Consider the following 20,291-nt stretch of genomic DNA (forward strand, 5'->3'; position numbering starts at 1 on the left):
CTGCCTCCTTCGTCATAACTATTGTCATCGTTTCTTCTTCCATCGTTACATTAGATCATTGTTGTTTCTCTGAAGGGCAACTGCAGGAGATGTGGTGATATGCTATAAGTCAGCCTTAAAGTCGAGGAGGAATTCTGTTAATCCGTAGTCGAGGAGGAATTCTGTTAATCCGAAGTCAGTTGCATACATTTGGTAAAAGCCAAACCAATACAGGCATAACTTTTGTGTTTATATGTGTAATGATCTTTGCTCATGTTATCAAGACACTTTCAACATTTCCTAATGACATTTACAATTAACATATTACAATGTATCCTCCATTTCCATTCATGTTTAACAAATAAACAGCAGGTAACTGATATATAGCTCTCCAAACAACAGGTGAGATAAACATGAAACATAGTCTTATTACAGTACAAATGGTTATAGTGGTGCATTCATCTGAAACTCCCATCATACATGAGATTTAAATACAAATCTATCCCATCTATTATAAATATATAAAACGTTCAAGTTTACAGTAAGGAAAATATGCATACAGTTTTGGGCGTCAAGATATATATGCCTCTTCTGTTTTACTTGGATCTGAATTCGACAAAACTAGCTTAACTACATTCGAAAAGTACTGGAAGGACATTTGCAATTAAGAGTATAGGTACACCAGTAAATCCACATGTTATTTTATGAGTAATCCGTGTAGTGTAACAAGTAATAATAGTATCTGTTAGTAGAAAAGAGGGTTGTATTTAAGATCTTTTCAATATAAAAAATATCCAGTTCAGTTAATCCGTAGTCGAGGAGGAATTCTGTTAATCCTTAGTCGAGGAGGAATTCTGATAATCCGTAGCCGAGGAGGAATTCTGTTAATCCGAAGTCGAGGAGGAATTCTGTTAATCAGTAGTCGAGAAGGAGTTCTATTAATCCGTAGTCGAGGAGGAATTCTGTTAATCAGTAGTCGAGGAGGAATTCTGTTAATCTGTAGTCGAGGAGGAATTCTGTTAATCAGTAGTCGAGGAGGAATTCTGTTAATCCGTAGTCGAGGAGGAATTCTGTTAATCCGTGGTCGAGGAGGAATTCTGTTAATCCGTTGTCGAGGAGGAATTCTGTTAATCCGTTGTCGAGGAGGAATTCTGTTAATCCGTGGTCGAGGAGGAATTCTGATAATCCGTAGTCGAGGAGGAATTCTGTTAATCCGTAGTCGAGGAGGAATTCTGTTAATCCGTCGTCGAGGAGGAATTCTGATAATCCGTGGTCGAGGAGGAATTCTGTTAATCCGTAGTCGAGGAGGAATTCTGTTAATCCGTTGTCGAGGAGGAATTCTGTTAATCCGTGGTCGAGGAGGAATTCTGATAATCCGTAGTCGAGGAGGAATTCTGTTAATTGGTAGTCGAGAAGGAATTCTGTTAATCCGAAGTCGAGGAGGATCTATTTTAATCCGTAGTCGAGGAAGAATTCTGTTAATCAGTAGTCGAGAAGGAGTTCTATTAATCCGTAGTCGAGAAGGAATTCTGTTAATCCGTGGTCGAGAAGGAATTCTGTTAATTGGTAGTCGAGAAGGAATTCTGTTAATCCGAAGTCGAGGAGGATCTATTTTAATCCGTAGTCGAGGAAGAATTCTGTTAATCAGTAGTCGAGAAGGAGTTCTATTAATCCGTAGTCGAGAAGGAATTCTGTTAATCCGTGGTCGAGAAGGAATTCTGTTAATCCTTAGTCGAGGAGGAATTCTGTTAATCCGTGGTCGAGGAGGAATTCTGTTAATTGGTAGTCGAGAAGGAATTCTGTTAATCCGAAGTCGAGGAGGATCTATTTTAATCCGTAGTCGAGGAAGAATTCTGTTAATCAGTAGTCGAGAAGGAGTTCTATTAATCCGTAGTCGAGGAGGAATTCTGATAATCCGTTGTCGAGGAAGGATTCTGTTAATCCGTAGTCGAGGAGGAATTCTGTTAATCCGTAGTCGAGGAGGAATTCTGTTAATCTGTAGTCGAGGAAGAATCCTGTTAATCCGTAAGTACGCATACGTATGAAAAATACTTTGATGCATAACGAGAGAATAATTATGGTATCCAACAGTCCAACAGATGGGTGAATGAATCATTACGCATGCTACGTTTTGAGGGCTAATTATGGGTTCTAATGAGACGTAAAGCATTTTTAAACAGTACTAATATGTAGTGCGACTGTTTGTGGTATTCACTATTTTATTATCATGCTGTTACATACATTAAATTTTATAAGACAATTGTTAAGTCTTACTAGAGACACCATCTATATAATCTAGTCGTGAACACAATCATAAGTTGGAGTTTGAAAACCTCTTAGATTTAAATTTCTTTTAAAATATTGCGAATATGCATGATGGAAAAGAGAAGGAAGTTGTGTAGAAAAATATGCAGATGTAGTAATTCATTGGAAAGTAATCATATATATAAAGATTCGGTTAGATTGGTGAACAGCTTTCGGATGAGGGGTGCGTACGAACAGATAGGATGGATATAGAATTACTTACATATGTAATAACGTTGAGGAAAATGTCATGTAGAAAGAATATATATATATTTTTTTAATTTATAATTTTTTTATTCATATTTTCGTCCATACATAGTACAATACACAAGATCATTAATATTCCTCATCAGCATTTACACACACTTTCACGCTACACATCGTAATATCCTAAATTTTAAAGTTGTACATATGTATTTCATGATAGAAGAAATTGGAAGAATATTAGCTGATAATTGACAACTTTTTACTGAAAAGCTTATTAAACATATAGGTGTTTCGTTCATTTAGGTAAAAAAAGTGCTGATAATTTCACTTAAAAATCCTTGCCATTCTTCATCAGAATTAAGCGATGGCATGCAAGGTTAAAACAATGCGTTATCATAACTGATCAAGAAACCTCGAAGTCTTGCATGAGGTGATAAAATTATATGAAGAACAAAAGAATGAAAATACTGAAAAAACGAATTTATTGCTCAGGAAAATTTTTCCATTTGACATTAAACTTTCGATTCTTTCTTTTCTAAATTAAAACATTATTTATAACTATGCCTGAAAAATGCTGAAGATCTGCAAAACGCATCAAGCATGGAAATATGATTTAAAACTGATATTTTTTGTGGAATAGACGCCTAGCACTAACGGCAATAGCTGAGGAATCAGTTTCTTGTCGCAACCGTTAATGAACTAATTGATCTTAAAATACCTGCATATAATTGAACGAGAATCTGCTTGATCAAATCTCAGAAATACACCCTGTAGGTGTAGAGCAAAAATGACGCATAGAGCACTCGTTATCATTATAGTTATGCGATATCACATTTCAAAAATGGATCCGACCCGTACATATCACAGTGATATGAAATATAGTGGCGTCATATACACTGCCACATTACGGATTTTCTTTCGAATTTTTCGTCACAAATTAATCATATTACAGTATACCAATTCGATGTTACACCAAAATAAAAACTTGATCATGTATCAGTAGATACGTTGACAGCAATATTGTCATGTCTATGAAGGTAATGGAACCCCAATCGTAATGAAAAAGCCACCATTATACTTTTAAAAATCAAGACACTTCTTTTACAGCTAAAATGTCCTTCAGAGCAGACTGAAGATTGACAGAAATCATAAAAAGGTGATAAATATCAGCGATTCCGCATATATGCAATGTTTTCATGTTTTTCTAACTGAATTTCGTATGGTGTAATGTTATGTCCCAAACAACTAACATGAAATAATTAGCTGACTTTTCCATTGACAAAGGCGGTCGGAAACATGGCATAGGAAATATATCAATCAGTGAACAAGACAACTTAAATGTGCAATTATCTTTTCGCAACATCTTCGTTATGAATACAAGATTATGGACAGTTTAAAAAATCCGTTATATATTACAAATAATTAGCAGTCATCAGTTTTGAGTATCTTACGTACACACATGTTAGAAATATATGTTATTATATTAACTTCTATATCAAGGGTACTGGTATCATCTACATGTTTAGCAACCTTTGTAAAACTGTGTATATCATATATTTATATATACAATATATAAAATTAAAATCATTAATCATACACGTTATATCAAAAAATGAATGTCATAATTCCATTTAAAATATAAATGAAACTAATTGTTGAAAAAAGATAGTGTATACGTTAACAATTCTTTAATATATCACACTTGATGGTGTCATGTATATTTGAATTAGAAAAAGAGAAAAAGGCATGATAATATAGGCTAATGGTGACTTGACAACGATATCACATATCTAAGTTTCAAATATAGAACAAGAGGGACAGGAAACATGATGCAGAACGTTGCCGATCCTTGTCGACTTCGCAATCATACATTTCCAGGTACGTAATTTTTTTGAAAATAAAAGACAAAGTTCGTGATTTGTAATTACCTTGAATTTTACTGCGTTACTAGCCGACAACTCAAGTAAACGGTTTTTTATCAGTTTGTCTGGGTAAAAGCCAAACCAATACAGGCATAACTTTTGTGTTTATATTTGTAATGATCTTTGCTCATGTTATCAAGACACTTTCAACATTTCCTAATGACATTTACAATTAACATATTACAATGTATCCTCCATCTCCATTCATGTTTAACAAATAAACAGCAGGTAACTGATATATAGCTCTCCAAACAACAGGTGAGATAAACATGAAACATAGTCTTATTACAGTACAAATGGTTATAGTGGTGCATTCATCTGAAACTCCCATCATACATGAGATTTAAATACAAATCTATCCCATCTATTATAAATATATAAAACGTTCAAGTTTACAGTAAGGAAAATATGCATACAGTTATGGGCGTCAAGATATATATGCTACTTCTGTTTTACTTGGATCTGAATTCAACAAAACTAGCTTAACTACATTCGAAAAGTACTGGAAGGACATTTGCAATTAAGAGTATAGGTACACCAGTAAATCCACATGTTATTTTATGAGTAATCCGTGTAGTGTAACAAGTAATAATAGTATCTGTTAGTAGAAAAGAGGGTTGTTTTCAAGGTCTTTTCAATATCCAAAATATCCTGAACATATTATGGATATCGTACTTTATATCTTACAAACGTAAAACAAATCGAACGCAAAAAAATATAAAGAATCTGAATATATGGTATCAAATATAAAGCTGCATCTATACTGATACCCTTATCAAGATGTAAAGAATATGTGGTTTTTAATAGTTCATGTCTTAAATATATGGGGAAAAAACCCCAATATATTCCGTATAAAATGACAGGCAGGTAGTTATGTAAGCTAATTTAAAAGGAAAAGAAAACAACATAGCTATCAGCATAAAAATAGTATGTAATCTTACGAAGCAGATTTTCGGGTTATCGATAACAGTTTAGTATTAGCGGGATACGAATATTCAGTTGCATTTTTGTTTTATCTAATCAGCTGTTGCCAATGTCAATTTCCGCAGGAGTGTCATTTCATTATATCTAATATGCATCCATTGTGTGACCTTAATGACCTTTCATAATTAGTTTGCATCTGACACATTATCACTACTCATATTGGGAATAATTGCAAGTTATTGGGACTGAAATCTCACATAAGCTTTAATGTAATATTCTCCAGTAACTCTTTTCAAGAATAGCTTGAACCCAATTCCTCATCTATCTAAAACATGTCGCGTGGCCTTGAGTTAGACTAGTAATGACATGTTTTCATGTAGCAAAACATGTCCCTAGATTCGCACATTCATAATTGGCCTCAGGCAGTGGTCCAGTTTTCCAAGGTTATGAAATGAATAAATTTCACATTATTACACCATCCGTGGCTTTTATGCGATAACATTTTGGCTTGATTTCTACGATCCCCTTGTAATCAAATATTTTGGCGGTCCGTCAATTGGCATTTAATGCAAGCAGTAGTTTTTGAATACAACACATTATGTAATCTCGGTGTGATTTGTCATATAAAACAGTGTGATGACGCAATTTGGCTAATTTTCAGCGATTAAGGCAAATCGAGTTTCGCTGATGCATGAATTTCCTGAAAAGTTAAAGGGCCTTTACAATGTTGTTATTCTTAATTTCGGTTTGTTTGCATGATTATTATTACGTAACAATAATTGGTTCAAAGCAGAAACGTAAGGCTCAAGCTACGTGATAACATGTAGTCGTGATTTTATAATTAACAAAGTCATGTAATAAGCTGTAAGTATGTCATTGAATTTCAAAGTATATAAATGGAGGGACGTGTTATTCTTATTAAATCTTAAAAACAATTTCGATGTAATTGCGAGTTAGTAAGATGACGAAATACCAAGATGACACAATGGTTACCATAACTGCGTTACAGTTGTCAAGACTGAACAGAACTCACACGATACGCTGTTACGCGAAACACGTATCTTGCACATATTTTGTTAAAATTTGCATATAGTAGTTCAGGGAATCTTTGAGATACAAAAGTCATTATACCATACTAAATCCCTAATATCGTTGGATAAGATTTACAAAATCTCAATGAATGTTTAAATGTATGAACACCTCATTTTGAATATTGGAAAAAAATCGTTCTCAAAATAACAAAAAATAAATCGTCCTTTTCCTTTTACGATATATTTAGTAACGTATATATATTGCTTCTTATCACATACGCATGTCGATATTAGATGTGTACCTTGTGTATTGCTAAGGGAGATAACTGTAACACAGGGATAAGTATACTGGATAAGATAACATTTTTGACTAGCTTGTGAATTTGGAATGTGGAATATTTATGTTGGATTAATTTCTTTCATCAACCACATCATGAATTCTGTCATTTGTGTTTATGTATCATTCAGATCTCCTCCTACGCTCCAAATCTTTCATACATGACATTTGTCGCCGTTCATCAATGGTTCGTTCGTCTTTAAATCAACATCATTGATATCTGGTTTTGATTTTCGTGGTCTGAAAAGAAATTAATATATAGGCAATGAAAACGTGGGAGTGTACTCATAATTAATTATGAATATATTAGTAGATGATAAACACACGATCAACACCATTATCACAAAATCAACGATTCTTTGGTGTCCAACAAATACATGGCATGTGTCAGCTAAAGCCATAAGCATTTTATGTTCAATGTTGTCCATAATGGGTTTGATAAAGTTACATTATCATTACTTATGTATCACAAAGAGGAAAGACTTTCATTGTATTAAGATATCGTATAAATATGGACACTGAAAAACATGTAAAACTAACATATCCAACTAAGGCAACATCTCTATATCGGCTATTCATATTGTAAATAGGCTGTATTGGTTTGTGCAGTGCATAACCCTGTCCATACATCTTTCAATAAGACTAAATGGGAACATATTTGATAATCAAGACAAAAAAAAAAAATTGTAAAAATACTTTAAGAGCAGTTGTATTGTATCGTTTATTATTTAGCTATACTATATCAAACTCAAACGCAGTCCCCTCAGTTTGCCTTAGCCTGCCTTCCATGTTTTCATTCATTCGAATAGTGACACGGGTCAGCATAAACACGTCTACTGGACGTTCTACTGAAATTATCAGGGTTATGAGAATACAAAATTAATTAAAGGCCTAGTGTACCTCCCAACATAAATTTGGACATTTCTTAGTATCAATTTTGATTGTTTAAGACTACGAAATTTTAGCATTATCATCACTGAGGATAAAACGAAAAAAAACCAAGAGGCAGTTTATTTCAATCACTGGCTGTACGTATTTGCTCTATACTAAACGGTGATATTCACTTGTGTTTTTGTACATTATTACCATTCGTATGTGAGTCTTTTGTGCAGTCTTTGAATTGTACGGTGCGAAGTGCTAAATATAGGATACTATTGTACAATACTTTCATTAGGAAGGAAGTTTTTTCATGCATTTGCTAACTACTATCAGTCAATATAAACATATATTCTATTTAACTTACTGTGGCATAGAGTCTGCGATAGTCTCTGGTAGATTTTCATGCAGTGTTTCTGGAAGGCAAAATGCCAGTAAGCCCGATATTATTGCTCCTAGACCGAATACGACCATTGGAAGGGCTCGTCCGACATCTCCTTCTACACTTTCAACCTATAATCATAAGATTCGTTACTCTTTGAGTAAAAAAATAAGTTTTTTTTTTTTTTAATACAGAAGAAGATTGATGTCCGATGGGTTTTCATGAATGTCAGTGAAACCTGAAGTGCGATTCGGAAAGCCATTTGTTACTTTAATAAATATGTGTATATCCGAATATTTACAACTACATCAAATAGATACAATACCAGCTACTTGGTTCACGTTTTGTCTCCCTTGGTATAATGTACCATTATCGTAGATATGGATTGTTATGAGTTTATGTTGCGTGTTACCGAATCAAATCACCTTGTATTTTTGTTTACTGGTAATATATCTATCAAACAAACACCCAAAACAAATCTTTGCTTTTACAGTGCTATTACAAGGACCGCATAGCAATCACTACTTCTCTGATGTATTACAAAATTACGATCGGACTAGGCCTATTTCATCGTCTTTGATGGTGACTCATTCATTCGCTGTCCTTGTCTTTTGTTAAGATGTTAAACAAGCTTGCAATACATTCCCGTGTGTGTTTTGTGTAGATCACACATGCTTCTCATCCTTTTGTTTTATATAACTGACTGAAGTAACCTGCTACCGAGTCCATGCTTCAACACGTCTATGAGATCATAGTTGATTGTCGGATTAAAGAAACTGTAGCACAATTTGACAAATGAAAGATTAATACCGAAACAAATTTAAAGAAAGAATCAGTTAAACAAATGAATGCTAAAAAAACAACTTCATTTTACAAAACAATATTTGCAAAGGACATGTATTCTGCTTCGCGTTCTGATTGTGTAGGTTTTATTATTCTAATTAAAGTAGAAATGCTTTCATGTTGTCGACACTAAGTATTTATCTAACGGCAATAACTCTGTAAGTACACCAAGCATCGTCTTAGTTAGACCAAATTATGCACCAAGTTTCATGATGCTTGCTTAACTTTAATACATGAAAAAGGCGATGTTTTCAGAAGAGTATACTGCATGGTGTTGTGAGTAACGAAGACGTCCAAGTCCTAAGCAATAGCATCGAACCTCCCGTCAGAATCTAATTGTTTGGACGCGGACAACAGCCAAAATCAATACTTTTACACCGAGATATCATCAATATTAATATGTAAGATAGTGCCGCTGTTAAGGCTAAGGAGGTTATGCTGTGATAACAAGAATTTTACTCACGAGATCTACGATATAAGGCGACAGCATCCCGCCGACTCTGGCACAGAATGAAGCAGCCCCCATAGCGGAATTCCGGATGACTGTAGGAAATAACTCCGCAGAAAACAAAAGGACGGTAGCAAACGCTGCAGAGGCCCCAACTTTTCCGATCGTTGCTAACAAAATAGCAACCCATTGTGTCTCTGAAATAAAGAAAATGATGTGTTTAGTGAAAGGAATGACGATGAATTTCGCTAGCGGGAAGTATCTTTTCAGTGTTGACATGAAAGGGTAGACAAATTGTGACAGCTTGTTAGATATTGCTTTTAAACGTTAAATTTCTCTCCCAGCAGATCATCTCCTGCAGTGTTTGGTATCTTGAAAAAGACCGTCAAGTTAACAACAGGAATATGAATTAAAACTCGGCGAAACTATGGCCAAATATAAGGTTAAAAGGAAATATTTACACGGACATTCTCCTGCTTAATTGACGACAAACGCCATGTAAAACTTGGTCAATCAAATAGTAATGTCACGTTCTCAATAGAAAAGAAGGATCAGAGAAGTAGGACTCTTAATGATTCGTTAACAAATTGATTTATACAAAAGTATAGATATGAGATACAAGCAAAGTTTCAGGTAAATTTTATCGGTAGTTGTTACTTATCTAAAGACTATCAATAATAATAATCAAGATTAAATACATAAATAGTCGGGATCGTTAAAACAGCTCAGACCTGTACAAAACCTATCTTTGTTCTCAGAATTTTTACCAACAATCACTACCAAAACGTCTTCTATCGGCGTTTGTACGCATTTTAATGTATGTGATTTCAGTGGTTAATGATGAAGCTAAAAACGTAAATTATACTGCTCATACGCAAAATGTATTAACCTAAAGTATCAATGAATGTACTACATATTTATCAAAGACTTTGAGGTATGATAGCCAGAGTTCTGTAGGGATCCCCGTACTCCTCTAAGTATGTAACGAATATGAATAGTGTTTGTGAGATTCTGTTAACATGTATAATCCGTATACTGATTGCTTGAATTCGTGAGTTTGTGGGTTTGGTATTGCTTTCGCTTGCGCGAACAAGACATAATATACGGAAATGAAAGAAACACACTGAATCAACACTAATTATGTGATATATCTGGGTATAATTGGCGGCATCAATCAGTCAAATCGACCAATCTAATTTTTTGTTAACAATAACCCACTTTATTTATCATTTGTACTTATGTTTACGACTTAACTGGACACGGGTTTCAAAACAGTCTGCTGCCAAACAGGTGTGATAGGTGCCCGAGGAATACTACGTTTTACGCTTAGCAATCAGTGTTGCCGTCTACATGTACCCGAGTTATCCAGGAAGCCACACCGTCAAAGACATGCATTCGTTATCTTAGATTCGTTACACACATATGTATTTGAAACTTTACATGCGAATGAGAAATCCAAATGAACCATGTTATCGGCATTAATTCGCTTTACCGTGTTCATTATAAACGTGTTTTACTGTATAATGTACCATGTAAGCTTATTTACATCTAATTTTCATATTTTTATTATCCATTGATGTTGTTCCTATCATAATGAGACGCTGGCTGCAACGGAAGCAAATCTTACAGAATAAATCGATCAAAACGCATATTCTATCAAGCAGAAGACCTTTACTCTTTCCAAACATCTGACCTGATTTTAAAACAAGGGTCGTAAACGTTCTTAAGTTTGTCCTATTTTCATCTGTTTTGAGTATGGATTGTGATTGTTTTGATGTCGGTAGCATTTGATGATCAGCTATGATGAAATGCAAGCTCAACAGATATTTCTCAACCAGTGAAAAATTTACTCACGTTGTGCTAGTAGTACCAAGTTTCAAAAGAGTCATTTCAAATAACAGCTGCTATACTGCGTACTTCAATGTTGCATGTGTTGATATTCATACACATTTTCGTCATCCACATAGCTATACAGAACGCCTGATATTTGAAACGAATTATTCAAAATAACTTATATGGAAACCAAGAAAAATGACACACGAAGTGCCACGAAAAGTTATATATAGGAAATATCTTTAGTATTTAATTGACATATGTGTAGTATAACATGGTTCTCCTGTAGATTTATTCTTCCTAAGGGACATCAGAAAAAATATCATTCTTGTATTTCAATACCATACATTCTCAGATCAGTCTTCCTCTGGGACATCAAGCACATGGACTACAAATAAGCCTCTAACCACGCGATCGTTAAACCTGTCTTTCATATGGACACTGGACAATCCTAAGCTTTCTATTTGAGAGTTATATGCAAATAACATATTAAACATCAAAATGTCTCCATCGTTGCCATTGTAGCATCCTTCCGTGCTTTCACACCCGTTGTCCGCTTAACATCCGTCTTAGTATGACGCCAATTATTGTGAGGGAACAGGCATAAATACATGACGTTACCCAGGATGTTTTTATGTCATGATAGATAATGGAATTCGATTTCCATAATTAGTTGTCGCTTACATCAACCTACATTCAGTACTCCAGTGGAAACTGAATCTCGTTGTGATCAAACGGTTAGGTGAACGAGTTACTTTTGAATTACTTTGTTTTACTTAGAAAAGACAATAAACAATTAATCTAGTCGTATACGTGCCCTGTTCCCGCGACAGTGAGAAAAGGTGTTATTTTTGTGAGAGTTACCTCCCTTCTATGACCGTAATATCATGCTGTGGAACGACCTCTATCTCCAACTACGTTTTATTATACTAGAATGTCATTTATTTTTCATTCATACAGAAAATTTATTACATTTGCTCTGAGTATATTTACCAGGATATATGGGGTTTTTTATTCGGTCTTTCTGTTTTTCACTGGTTATGTAAGTATCCTGTTAAATGAGGATTTACAATTTTGCAATCTGGAACTGATTGAATTACTAATTCAACGAAACATCAAAGGAACTTTGTCTAACGTCAAAATGATGACAAAACAGTAATGCAGTCGAAAACTCATATAAACGATCAACTAATCAATAATTAGATACAAAATTAGATTTACGCTACGAGGTATGATTCTTACTTTTCATTTTTTTCAGCCCGATATATATATTTTTTTTATTTATTTATTTTATGCCTGGTTATGTGTTTGATTTCGTTCGGTTCGTCATTTCTTTCGGAGTCTACTTCTTTAAACGAAATGTTGATTTTTAACCTTGAATACAAGTACAACCATCAACTACAGGCAAAGCTGAAATCTTACCTGCTTAACCAAAAAAGAAAAGAAATAAAAAAAATCGAAATAGATTCAAATTGCGCAATAAACATAAAAAAATTTGGAATGTAGTTTTCTAATATCAGTTATGCTAACAAGGCAATAACGTGTCATAGCACATATGTCTCGTTACGCGTGTCATATTCGTCAAAACGTCACAGATCATGGAAACAGATGGAGAGTGGTGAAGTCATCTGAGATGTTTTTCTTGCGGCATCGAAAAAAACTTCCAAAACCTTGGGTCCAAATTTAGCCCATTAGCATCACTGTCGAATATTTAGAACGTCGAAACAGCTGTATGGTTAGCTTTCTTCATCTTTGGTTCACATGTATCTAACTCTAGATTTGAATAAAAAAGGTGATGGTATTCACTTGTGTGTTTTTTACCGTCATGAACAACTCATGCATGTCATTTTATTCCTTTTGCACAATTTGTCCTATTATTACCGAAACAAAGGGCTTGTAACTATTCGGCCCATAACAGATTATCGATGGTATTCAAGCATGGTATTCGGCATATCGTAGTCAACATTGATGCTGCTTAATTGTTGTTTAATTGGTCACTGGTAATAGATAGTCTTTTGATTGAGAGAAACATTGCACATATTTATTCTACTTTTATCGCCTCCCTTTAACAAAAGAAATCTATTTACGTATTTCAGCCTAGAACCTGACAGGGTATTAGTTATCATTGCCAGTGTGACAGTTCTAGATTTGTGTTTTTCCTCACATTATCTTCCGACCTTCAGATAATGAAAATAATTGAAGGTATCATAATACGAGCAAATGATCAGATAAATACGTCAAACTTATCATCAATACAAAACATTAACGAATCTCTGCAAAAAACAATTCAACTGCCAACAATTAATCGTAAAATACGTCATATCGTAAGGTTAAAGTGCATTAACTAAAGAAAAAGTAAATCTTACGTCACGGAAATATATAGTCCCTAGTATATATTTCAATTCTAACATCAGTTTCCCGTTGAATTCTATGTAAACCAGATGGGAGTTTAACAGGCTATGATACACATTCCGCGGTCAAGGTGAGACGTTCACCAAAATGTAATATACCAATGTAACATTATTACTATATCAAATTGTAATATATGAAACTAATACTATGATTTACAGTGATTCGGACCCAGTCGGTGTCAGAATAAATAAATCTAGATGTCTCCAAGGCAAACAAACTGAGTGCCGGTACTTTCAGGATCAATAGCTTATACGGTGTACTGACCTATCCGAAGCTGTTGGACGTTAGTACGAGGCCTTCACAAAAATCTGTATCTTTACTAAGTTATCAAATTATAACAGAACAACTTCCAGACAAACATGTACTTTTGCCACAAAATCGCTATCATTGCAAAAACATGCGAGATTACCAGGGTTGTCTACTTTGTCTGATAGACGTCGATCTGACAGTCTTAATTACAAATGTCCCAATCCGTTACAAACAGGTCACTTACTGACAGGATCGACTTACATTTATAATTCATAATCATATAAATCCACCTGACGACACCAAAACGTAAGCAATTCCTAAACACTAGACACATATCTCTTTGTGAAATCGGACAGAGAGCCGCTTCACCCTTTAAATGAATTATCAATGCGCAATAAACTGCTTTTATTTCAAACAAACGAGAAACAATAACTTTTTTCAAACAATTGGGATACTGTACACTGTTATATCAACAAATTTGTTACCATACTTTATCATTTGATGGCCACCTATGATAACATTCTTGAATTTGAGCTTGCTAAATTAAACGACGTATTCATGGTTTGATTTTTTTTTTTTTTTTTTTTTATAAATATTTAAACATGAATAATAAAATGTTAACAGATGGTATATACGACTGAATACCTCATCTGCTAACAGCTTAATTCCCCGATCAAGAAAACACATTAAAAGCCAAAATTGCGTTTTGAGTGCACATAGAATCTGTCAGTGCGGTATCACTGGATGGTGTATTGTCATGATAGGTTACCCAGGTAATGGTATCTAAGTATGCTGTCGTGATACCTTCCATCAATATATCTTCAACATTTGCGACTAATTTGAATTTCTTAATCAGCAATTTTTCGAACCGAATAATCCACAGACAATATCCGTGTTTGCCTTCTGCTGTTGCGAGTTAGTTAACGGAACCCCAGACATAGACTCTTGGTGTTCATCATCAATATTTAAGCTTTTATCTAGTGCTTTCGATCAAGATAAATCAAAAGAATCGTCATATTACTTACCTTGAGTGCCGAATATCACAGGAAATACTGTGCATATACAAAACACCCCGGCACTAACAACAGATGTGATGTAGACTGGCCTCCGACCAAATTTGTTAAGGACGAAAAGCAGGCTGAGGAAGCCAAGTAATTCGGCCAAACTGATGAAGAAGAAGTTGAGGAATATGTTTCCACTGATGTTTCCAACGTTAATGCTAAGTCCGTAAAATACCATACTGCATACCGTCCTGAAGTCAAAAGGAGCGTTCATCAGTAAAAACAGTGTTACACATCCCTGTACTATCTGTTAACAGGAAGACTGATTAATCATTTTTATCTCTCAATCGCCTCTTGTTTACCCTAATTCAAACTGACCTATCATCTTCACTTGAAATCGTAATCATATTATCGGCATTTTCATATTATCGGCATTTTTTTTTTTTTTTTTTTAAATATTTACAGTTTTGAAACCAAAACTCTGGAAACAAAAGATGAAGGCTGTCTGTACAATTGATATTTCGACCGTTGGTCCTTCAAATTTGTTTTCTGTCTGAAATGTTTTGGAAAGGAAAGGGGGGATTGTAAATGTTTAATACTGAGATATCGACAAGTAAATAACTTCATATATCTTAATAGATATTTACTTCTTTCTTTGTTTCTTGGTTTTATTTCTTAGTTTTCATACGACTGGAAGAGGATGGCTGATCTACCGCAACTTTTGATTTTGCTGTTTGCAGTAAACTCTTGTCACCTACACTAAATGCAGCCTGACACTGGCGAGAACACAGCAAGACCGGTCGGGCAATATCAGGCTGTGTTAGACTGTAAATAGTACTGCTGGTAATGATAGCGAATTTCAATTTGCCAAATGAAAGCGGAGAAAGAAAAAATAAGACCACCAAAATGTTTTAAATATAGCGAAGCATACGATCTGATCAGGTTAGTGAAGACGATAAACGTATTAATCTTTATAACGGAATCCATGAGTTATGGGTACGTTACAGCAATGTTGTTCACAGCATCATGCTTTTCCTACAGGTTTACGATCACAATCAGTAAAAAAGTGAATAAGTATTAAAAATTCAAATATTGACATTAACGTATCAGTTCACAGGGAAAAATATTCAGTCTAGTTTACCTTAAGTTATGACCTATCTAGATATATTCCTCTAATTTCATAGTTGAATTTTCACTTTGCCGAACAATATCATGATCCAGTCATCTATCGATGCAGGTTATGATAAAAAATGAAGGAGAGATCGAACCCACGTGTGTTACTTAAATAACACATAACTAGTACTAGATTGTTCCAGTGAGTTGCCTTATAAAGAAAACTTCATCAAGGACACTGGAAGGTTGATAAGATAAAATAATTGTAGATAGATGATAGAATGTTATGATCAATTTAGTCTTTTAATTATGAGTCTGTACTATTTTTAAGCTGGATATCTCCACACGTCTGAGCTCCTCTAAAGTAAGCCATCGCCCTTCAGAATATAAGGTTTGCACGTACATAAGCATCAGTGATGGGCGTTTTAGCTTTTTCTTGTTATCCTTTAATATACTACTACAGATCAATTCTGATGTCCTGTAAGACGGGAAAAGTGGGTTTGAATTAATTAATTTTCATCTAATGGGGATTTGATTGAAAAGAACAGAACAGTATTTCAATCATTTTTAAAACTAATTAATGGAGAAACATGATCATATTCTTACCAATTAAGGAAAATAATCAAAGACCGAATTGCCATTCTTTTCGTCGAGAACAGTTTAAAGACAGGGAAACATGAGGATTCGACCTGCTTTTCTGTCTTCTCGTTTCCTTTCTCAAGTATAGTACTGGGTAGATGTACCCCGTTAACACGAGCTGCATGCTGAAGTATATCCATTGCCTCTTCCTTTCGGTCTTTTATTATTAGCCATCTGACAGATTCTGGCATGATCCTGTAGACAAAGGGTTGACATGTTAGCAAGGAAGCTACACATGATTTTAAACATGTACCTGCAATATTTTCTTTTCTCATAAAATTAAACTTAAAACAAAATATAGTTAAATTGTATTTAAACATTGAAATAATATTGCCAGGACAAAATGAAGTTCACTTAACAAATAACAGTATCGTGTGTTTCTTGAAATGTGATACATCGAGAAAATAGAACGCAGAAAAGAGTAGATCTGATCACATCAACGCCATTGTAAAATGAAAATAGAAAATAAGTTTTTTCTTAAATGATTTCCTGAAGAAATCGACGAAATTTACACGCTATTAATGAAGATATGAATTGATAAATACATATGTGTATATAATGTACGTCACTATTGATTTGTTATTATTTCAAATAAGCATGTTATGTATAAATGTGAATATGCTTGGTTCATATCCATCAAATAAAAAAAATGCATTATTGTGGTGTTGGGTTAAAATATCGCATTTCGTGACAAATAAAATGTAATTCATTTTCTTAAAACTTCGTTTATGTCGTTTTGAATGAGCAATGATAATGCAGAAAGCTGTATAAGAACCCTTATAATAGCCTTTAGTTACTAACTTCCATTACACTCAAAATTTGTCAGCAGCAATCGGCTGCATGCAAGTAATAAAAGTGGAAATAGCTGGGTTATAAAACACCAACATCCTTATGTATATGGACGCGGTTATATGCAGTGTATAGCCAGATAACCAAATGTGTCATAGACGCCATGCGATATTTTACCATTATTTGCGTTTTCTATTACACTGACGATTTAAATCGGCTTGAAAACAGCCGCCACGTGTGGATTCTCTCTTTATTATCATATGTCCAGTATTGCGTTAGAATGCCGATACAACAAGTAAGTTGTCTCCCTTATCCCATCAAACAAAAGTATTGACAAATGATTAAACTATAACCAAACACTTTCCATAAGACAATGTGAGGAAAACCACGTGACAACTCTGATCAGTCGGAGATATAAGACAAATGGTTGTAGGTACGGCACTTTTACTAAATAAATAGGTAGTCACTAACCATAAGCAGAGAAGAGGGGTCAGTTGTAGGTTCTACACCATAACGACTAGGGTGCTATAGAGAGTCAGTAACTGATCCTACAAGACTGTTCAGGTTTTAATGTATAATTTACTTTAGGAAGCATTGTTAGTAGTCCTGCGTTACTATCCTAAGACTGATATCACCTGGATGTTACAAATCAATATGGCTTATTACATCACTGGTTTCGATTGTATAACAACATAATTACCTTAGTACAGCACGTGCTCAATATCAATACTTTATCTTTTGAATAGGACCGGATTTGTTACATCATTATATTTTTAACGTGATATATTTAATTAACATGACAGTTTTTTTACAAGTACAGTAGTCATATAGTTATCTATTACAAGTACACAATGTTAAATCCTTGACTTTTCGTCTGTTGTACCATTCCACCTCTAACTTATCATTATTTAAATTCATTTTGCATCTGTGCCTTGAAAACAGAAATGAATCATTTTTATTTATAGTTTACGAAAGGGAATAGCTCTGATGCTTCCTTTTCAGAAAGAAGTCGCTTTAGGTTAAGATGTGGTTTTGAGTAATAACTACAGATGCATTATTTTAAGTTAGAATGTACAAAGGGGAATAACTCTTAAGAAGTATCATTTCTCTGTAAGAAGTGGTCAAAGCTTAATACATAAACAACGGGTTACAAGATAAGCATCTATAATTCTGTGTTATAAGAAGTGCATAATGTAATATCAATCTATTCATTGTACAGAAAACAAAACATATGTGCATAGTATAGCATAGCATGTTGTAAAATTACCATATATATGATAAAAACAAGACTGGCGGAATAGAAACGACAAGATTGAGATATTTCCAATCGCGAATAAGGTAGGCGAGCAAGGCAAGCAACATGGTCCCGCTGGCCCAGAACAGCTCAATCACAATTCCAGCCCACATTCGCTTGCTAGGGCCTACAAACTCCAATCCTGTTCAAAACATAAATATGACGAATCTACACTTTAAAACTTAGTTACTATGCATTGTAAATATTAAAGTCATATTGATATTTAAAACTTAAAAAAAAAATAATAAATTTTAAAAAAAAAAATCCCAAAAGTAAGAAGTAAGCATGCAAGTTTTGGAATTCAAATTCTAAAAAAAATAAATTAAAAAGCATGATAAAACGCATGTACTTATATCCCGGTCCATTTGATTAATAAAGGTTTGTTTTAGTAAGTGCTTGATGAAGTAAGATGTCACTAGCGTTATCGAGACTTGTCAAAATATTCATGGATTAAGATTTGTCTGCAACTATTAAAAATGACGTGAAATTTAATGTGTCCGTAGAATCCTTTATTCCATTGTTGATTCTTTGACAACTGTATGTCTTTTTGGAATAAGAAAATACCAGAAACGAAGGTTAAAAATGATGTTTATGTAAACATGCTTTTGTTTAAGATAGAACGTCCTCCCTGTGCTGTGACACTCGTTTAGGTACGAGACATTTTGGCTTTTCACTACACATTAAATTGTAATTCAGTAGTTATATCTAAAAAATACGTATGTACAGTACGGTTGTGGTAACGCAAAATGCTCCGAAAGCGTCACGCGCAGATCGTCCGCACATACAAAATGTACGCACTATCTAGTGTCTATCGCACAAGCGTGCGATAGTAGTTCAAATTTTGTGCAGTTTAGTGAAAAGAGTTGGCTAATATTGGTGAAAAGGGTTGGCTAATACCATTGCATGAAAATTAAAACGGAAAACTCGTGTAGTTATGAGTAAATAGCGACCACAGGAATATCAAAACTGATCGGTGACTTTAAAAGTAATTCTTAATTCGAAAGTTTTCGAAATAACACCGGACCCTGCATTCATTAGTCTTTCTATTGAGAGTGGAGAGTGGTGTGCCTCGGACAACAAAGTGTACCTGTATACTGGCATGTACGTGAAAGGTGCGGATCCGTACAGGCAAAGTTTCCCGTGTTACAAACACAATACTTCCGATTTACCTGTGTATATATTTCTTATTTACAAAATGACAGAAAAAAGAGAGAAATTCAGAAGCCATGAAAACAAAATTTCATTTCTGACCGTATAAGATTTTATACGATTCATTGACGAGACAAAAAGAGACGTCCATTTAATGTTTACATGCATGATGTATATATATGACGGGTAACTGACCACTTTTTGCACTTTTTAACAAAACACATTGAAGTGTAAGTGTACAAATGTCTACAAATATACAGTAAGTATCGGATCTACGTGTGTCCAACTTATACATTTGTGACAAAATTAGGAAATTTGCTAAGTTGTACTCATAAATATATATTTTAAAAAAATAAGCCATATCAAACACTTATGAAAAGGTAATTTCTAACATACAGAATCACACACCTATATGATAGAACTGCAACATGTGCGCACGTATGTGCGATACCTTATATAGTCCAACTTTCCTATCGTGCATATATTATGCGTCCATCGTGTAACGTTGTGGGATCCCACAAGTGTTTTCCCGAATCGAACTTGCTCTCGACTTTTTGGG

General features: G+C 34.3%; 2 protein-coding genes across 2 annotated transcripts in view; both read right to left on the reverse strand.

The window, feature by feature from the left end:
• Positions 1 to 778: 778 nt before the first annotated feature.
• LOC132550460 (putative uncharacterized protein ENSP00000383309) lies at positions 779 to 2,041 on the reverse strand. Its single transcript, XM_060214528.1, has one exon. The coding sequence runs from the start codon at positions 2,039 to 2,041 to the stop codon at positions 779 to 781; it is 1,263 nt and encodes a 420-aa protein (XP_060070511.1).
• A 593-nt stretch (positions 2,042 to 2,634) lies between these two features.
• Positions 2,635 to 20,291, reverse strand: part of LOC132550429 (organic cation transporter protein-like) — a 51,638-nt gene continuing 33,981 nt past the window's right edge. Inside the window, exons 6-11 of the mRNA XM_060214498.1 lie at positions 18,557 to 18,725; positions 16,468 to 16,695; positions 14,773 to 14,999; positions 9,269 to 9,450; positions 7,948 to 8,093; positions 2,635 to 6,944 (exon numbers count right to left, since the gene is read on the reverse strand). Coding sequence (XP_060070481.1) covers positions 6,860 to 6,944; positions 7,948 to 8,093; positions 9,269 to 9,450; positions 14,773 to 14,999; positions 16,468 to 16,695; positions 18,557 to 18,725 — 1,037 coding nt within the window. The 3' untranslated portion in view covers positions 2,635 to 6,859. The remainder of the gene's footprint in view (positions 6,945 to 7,947; positions 8,094 to 9,268; positions 9,451 to 14,772; positions 15,000 to 16,467; positions 16,696 to 18,556; positions 18,726 to 20,291) is intronic.

Source organism: Ylistrum balloti, unplaced genomic scaffold, assembly GCF_031769215.1.
Source record: "Ylistrum balloti isolate Yb309-2 unplaced genomic scaffold, AGI_CSIRO_Ybal_v1 Utg370124, whole genome shotgun sequence".
NCBI classification, from domain to species: domain Eukaryota; kingdom Metazoa; phylum Mollusca; class Bivalvia; order Pectinida; family Pectinidae; genus Ylistrum; species Ylistrum balloti.

What these genes read in the sequence shown, in the direction of transcription:
- LOC132550460 (XM_060214528.1), bottom strand. Translation starts at nt 2,041, where the DNA reads ATGCATCAAAGTATTTTTCATACGTATGCGTACTTACGGATTAACAGG.